The 6,000-nt window shown below is 38.5% G+C and overlaps 1 protein-coding gene across 1 annotated transcript; it reads right to left on the bottom strand.

Moving 5' to 3' along the window:
• Positions 1–3,049: 3,049 nt before the first annotated feature.
• LOC113303795 (protein LYK2-like) lies at positions 3,050–5,475 on the bottom strand. The gene has a single exon (XM_026552877.1). The coding sequence runs from the start codon at positions 5,412–5,414 to the stop codon at positions 3,273–3,275; it is 2,142 nt and encodes a 713-aa protein (XP_026408662.1). The 5' UTR covers positions 5,415–5,475; the 3' UTR covers positions 3,050–3,272.
• Between the last annotated feature and the right edge of the window lie 525 nt (positions 5,476–6,000).

Consider the following 6,000-nt stretch of genomic DNA (forward strand, 5'->3'; position numbering starts at 1 on the left):
GGTGTGCTCTCAAAATATATCTTCATAAGGCAAATGACTATGTCAGCTGGGAGGCAATTGTTGCTGTGATGAAGAAGTTTGGTTTACCCAAGCAATTTATTGATTGGATTTATGTTTGTATTTCCACTGCAAAATTTTCAGTCATGATTAATGGATCACCATATGGATTTTTTGGGGATGAAATGGGTTTGAGACAGGGATTCCCATTATCCCCTTATCTCTTTGTTATGTTCATGGAGGTATTCAGTGGTCTTCTACAAAAACAAGTCTCATCTGGCAATTATGGGCTTCACCCAAAGTGTAGAGCTACAAAACTTACTTATCTCTGCTTTGTAGATGATGTCTTGGTCTTCTTCAAGGGCAATGTGCAGTCTTCTCAGGTGCTATCTAAGGTGGTGACAAAATTTAGCAACTTTTCTGGATTAATAGTAAATTGTGTAAAACCACTCTCTTCTCCTCAGCTGTTGATCCAAGGGAACTGGAGGTCGTTCTTGTTTGTTTAAAGTGTGTTGCAGGAGAGCTACATGTCAGATATTTGGGAGTCCCATTGATATCCACTAGACTCTCCTATTCTGATTGTCAAGCTCTTCTTTGTTGTGTGACAAAAAGGGTTAAATCTTGGAAGGAAAAGCATTTAGCTTTTGTTGGCAGAATGCAACTCATCAAAGTTGTGCTGAGTGGTATGGTATACTTCTGGTTTTCTTGTTTTATTCTCCCAAAAAGAGTGATAAAGGAACTTAATACCATCTTCAAGAGATTCCTTTGGGCTGGCTCTGATCTTGGTAAAAAGCACAATCCTATCAGCTGGATTACAGTTTGCACTGTGGAGAGAGCTGGGGGTCTTTGTATTAGAGATCTAGAGCAAACAAATATTGCAGCCAATCTAAGACATATTTGGGACATTACCTCAGGCAGGGAATCAATATGGACTCAATGGGTTCACTTGAACCTCATTAAACAGAGGGATTTCTGGGATTTAGCGACTCCTCAAGACTGCTCATGGAGCTGGAGAAGAATATTGGAACTGAGAGAAGTTGTTAAACAATTTATAGGAACTTGCTTGGGAAAAGGTGCAGCTACAAACTTTCTATTTGGATTTTGGCACCCCAAAGGAAGACTATGGGATTGGTTAGCTGATGAGTGCATGTGTTCTATATGCCCTGACAGGTAGAGCAGAGTTGCTGACCTTATGCATGATGGGAAGCTTGTACTACCTAATGACTCCCATGGGGCCAAATGTGAGTGTTTGGATCTACTATAGAGGGTTGAGTATGATGCTATAGATGAAGACAAAATCATTTGGAAGGGGAGTAAAACAGGTGATTTCTCAATGAAGGATACTTTCAAGGCTTTATCTGGTGAAGTAGTTGAGATTGGATGGACTAGACTGGTATGGTTTAAACATAACATTCCAAGATATTCATTCATCAGCTGGTTGGCTTGTCATAGGAGATTGAAAACTAAAGCAAAATTGATGAGATAAGGAATTGTGGAGAGTGCTGGCTGTGTGCTGTGTGAAAATGGGACTGAAGATGAAGAACACTTATTCTTGAATTGCACTTATTCCAGGGATATTTGGTAAGGGATACTGATTAAAATGGGAGTGTGTAGAGAGCTATCAAGCTCATGGGATAATGAACTCTTATGGTGCCTGAACAATTTTATAGGTTTTGGAGCTATTACTACTGTCAAAAACTATGCATGAATAGCTTTATATATCATGTGTGGATGGAAAGAAACAACATAATATTCTCTTCCAAGAAGATGGCATCTTCTGGTGTGAGCCATTTAATCTCCATGGATGTTAGACTCAAGTGCTTAGCTTCAAAGCTAACTGACAAGGACAAGCCATTTATCAGGAGATTTATGGAAGCCTGGGGTATTGAATGTACCTATAAAATTGAGAGAGTAGTGGAATATAGATGAGGTCATAGTGAATATAGATGGCTCTAGAAAGGATAACTCAGGAGGCAGTGGAGCAATAATTAGAAATCATCATGGAGAAACCAGCTGGCTCTATCCTGCTGAAGATGAGGTCATAGTGAATATAGATGGCTCTAGAAAGGATAACTCAGGAGGCAGTGGAGCAATAATTAGAAATCATCATGGAGAAACCATTGAAATTGGCTATGTTCTTACTACTATAATGGCTCATGAACTGCAGGGGGTGGAGGTAGGTATGAAATTGGCAATTGCAAACAACTGCAGAAGAATTCACATCTGCATTGATTTTATGAGAGTCTACAAATTGCTCTCAGGGGAGTCTGTTGCTGCTTGGAGTGTATTGCATGTCTGGAGAAGAATACAGCACTTGATCAGAGAATTTTCTTTCATTAGATACTCCCATGTGTACAGAGAAACTAATAGGGCTGCTGACATGCTAGCCAGTGAGCATCCCAGAGACAATTTTGTAATCATAGATATTACTAGTTTTGATGCTTAGCATCTTGGAAGAGGATAGGGCAGGGAAGATTTACTATAAAAAGTAGTTTTTTCTGTTTTTTGTTTTTTGGTTTTAGTTCGTAAGGTTTTTGGTTCTCCTTAATCCTGGCGGAATTTGTCAAAACCAAAAAAAAAAAAAAGACTAGCTGGAATAGGATTTTATACCTGTACAACATTAGATTAATCGTAAAACACAAATGTGACAATTTATCGCCCAGGCTTATACAGGATGCACAGGCCAAGTTCCAAATTACAATACTGTGCCAATACTGACCATTGAAGCAAGAGTAGCATGGAAGTAATATCAAGATTTCGAGTTACATTTTTATTAGTCCATGAAAACTGGTGGCCTAAGGATAGCCAGAGATCCTAAAGACCCCTGGGGAATAGTGTCACTGTGCTGCACCCTATGCAGTGTTCTAGTCTCTAATTTCCAGTACAACAACTTATTTTTGGTTGTGTCATGTCTAATCCACAGACAAGCAATTCACTCTTTACAGTTGGCCCTTGCAGTTTAAACTGAAAATTCACTTAATGAAAAACACAACACCAACACAACACAACAATGACAATCTTATTGTACAAAAGTACTGAAAACGGTGTCTCAATCTTTAAGTCTCTTGATTACAAACATATATATTAGAGATATGTAATATATATACATACACAAAGAGAAGAAAACCAAGAAACCCCATGTTTTAGAAATGACACCCTAATGTAGCTTAATTAACACAAACTCTATAACATTACAAGTAAAATCATTCTTATTACGAAGAAGAAAAACACCCCTACAACTTTGATACTGAGAGTAAACTAAAGCTAACTTTATCCTAGGCATGATCATTTGAACGTACCTTAACTTGAGATTTAGAAGAACTTCCACTGCTTGAAATTTGATCTGCATCGGGTAATTCATCGACTAGTCGTGATAACTTATCAACAATTTCTTTTGCAGTAGGTCTTAAAGCTGGTTCATCTTCAACACATTCTCTAGCCAATTTGGCTAAAGTAAGTGCAGTATCAAATGAATAAGCATCTCCCATTGCATGATCCATCCAATCCTTAAGTTCATTATTACAATTACTCGACGCTAGGATGCTCTTAATCTTATTTGAAAGTAGAACACTTCCTTCTCCCTTATCATCAGCTCTTGTTGCAGGTGTTTTGCCTGATAAGACCTCGAGTAAAACAACCCCATATGCAAAAATGTCAATGCTTGACGAAATTATTCCATGTTTTAAGTACTCAGGAGCTAAGTATCCTCTGCTCCATGTTGCTGGATGAGTCAGGAGAGATTTCGAGTCGTCTGCATCGTCTTGAACACATCTAGACATACCAAAATTTCCGATTTTGGCATTGAATTCATCGTCTAGAAGAATGTTTCTACTCTTTATGTTGCGGTGGACATAGCTTGGATTCATAACATGATGCATGTAACGTAATCCCATAGCCACATCTAGACAGATCTTCATTCTCTGTTTCCATGTCAGGAAACAGTAGCATGAAGCAATGAATTGACTTTTCATTGCTAATCCACCATGAAGCCAATCTTTCAAGGACCCATTTTTAGCATACTCGAAAACAAGAAATGAATCAGGACCGTCTATCAAACACGTACCAAGAAGTCGAAGTATATTAGGATGGTGATGGTATGCATCATGGAAGAGGCCGAACTCCATCTTGGCGATTGCGTCCGGTTGTGTTCGTTTTATGGCCAAATTCTTCCCGCTGAGACGACCGTGAAAGGTGAATCCTTCGATTAGATTACTAGGATGGAAATCATCCGTGGCTCTTTGTAGCTCTTCAGTTGAGTATGTTCCTACCCCCATTTTGTGAGGTGTAACATCCATAACTGGCCCATCTAAAGGATCATGAGAGAATTCCGAAACTGTTTTTATTTCACTCTTGGTTCTGATACTCAGGTGGTGAAGCTCCACATCATCATTCCTCTTGCTCAAGTCTTGCAACTTCTGCTTCTTCGACTGAGTTACGAATATTGCTGCACCGACTCCAATAATTGATACAATTCCGACCACGGCAACTCCGGCGTAAACTCCAACCATGTTCTTCTTTTTCTTCTTCTTGGGCTTCTGCATTGCCGGCTTTACAAATGGCTTGTTAGTAACATTAAGCTTAGCCAACTTGGGAGGTTTTGAGAACCCAATTCCAGGTATGATTGCAGGTTTCTTGGCAAGCGGAATCAAAAGGGTTGAAAGAGGTTCAAGCTTTGTTGGTTTGAGAGGACCTGATCGGCTATTGGAGGAGATTATAGCAGCTGGGGTTACTTTGAATTTAGAGGCTACATTTTGAATTGTGTCTCCAACTGCTACAGGATAAGAAAGTAACATTGCTGTTTTTTGTTTTAGCTCCAATTGAGTTGGACAAGCACATCGTAATGGAACCAATACCCGGAGTTTCTCTTTAAGATCCCGTGGAGATATACCTTTGTTCTTCTCTTGGATAGCTTTACAAGTTGTTAAACCTTCCAAAGATTCAGCAATTTCATAAAAGCCATCTTTCATGATGGTTGTTTTAGTAACATCTGACTGAAAGAAACTACCATTGCACTTGCATTCAATTGGGATCAAAATAGCTTGATCTTTTACAAGCAAATCATTTTTCGGAGTAAAACCATTTGCACTGTCAAGAACTTTCCGATTAAAACTTAAATAAAAAGTGAGATTGTGAAGGGAAGAGTAATGAGAATTGGCGCGAAATAATGCAAATGTAGAACAATGCTCTTGTACTGATGCAGGGGCATTGCAATGGTAACCAGATGCTTGAGGGGATTTTGAATCACAACTTAGGAAGTTTGATTTTGGTTGAGGTTTTGGTTGTGCTTTTGGTAAGATTTTTGCGTGAGGTTTTGTCTGAGCTTTTGGCTGAACAAATGCAACACAAGAAACACAGTTGATGATGATGAATAAGAATAAGGTTGCTAAGCAAAGTTTAGTAACTAAAAATTCTGCCATGACCAATATAGTAAATATTAATCACACTCTAACTTCCTCACTTCATAGAAAAATTCTTATTCCTTTGTTCTCCATTGATAAAACATGAATAAGAAAAGAAGAGGTTACAAAGAGTACAAAGTAAATGTGGGGATGTTTTGCTTAAAATATCTACTTAGAGAAGAGACAAACTAAGGTGGTGAAGTGGTGAAGTAGGAAGATATATACTTGGGGATGTGGTGGTGTAAGAAAGAGATAGAATGGTGTAATAATATTTTATAGTATGTATTGAATCTCTGACTAGAAACAGCTAAGTAAGTGTGTTGTGTTGGGTGCTGGACCATATTCCATGTATGGGATTTGCTTCACTGTGATTGTATCCAATCCAAGTTTTAATTCCATTGGTGTTGGTGGTGGTTGGGTACAGCCAACAGGAGTATCTGTGATCTGCTCTTAAGTACTAGTCTTCTTAACTCTCGAATTACTTGTGGAGTGCTAGTGTTCATGAGTTGCTCTTTTCAAGTACAAAGAAGAATTCTTGGAGACCTCAAAAAAACCTGTTAAACTTTATGTACCTCTTCATCATGTATATTAAATGGTTCCCAAG

The sequence above is a fragment of the Papaver somniferum genome, chromosome 8 (assembly GCF_003573695.1).
Source record: "Papaver somniferum cultivar HN1 chromosome 8, ASM357369v1, whole genome shotgun sequence".
Lineage (NCBI taxonomy): Eukaryota > Viridiplantae > Streptophyta > Magnoliopsida > Ranunculales > Papaveraceae > Papaver > Papaver somniferum.

Excerpts from the sequence above, each read along its gene's own strand:
- LOC113303795 (XM_026552877.1), bottom strand. The coding sequence starts at position 5,414 with ATGGCAGAATTTTTAGTTACTAAACTTTGCTTAGCAACCTTATTCTTA.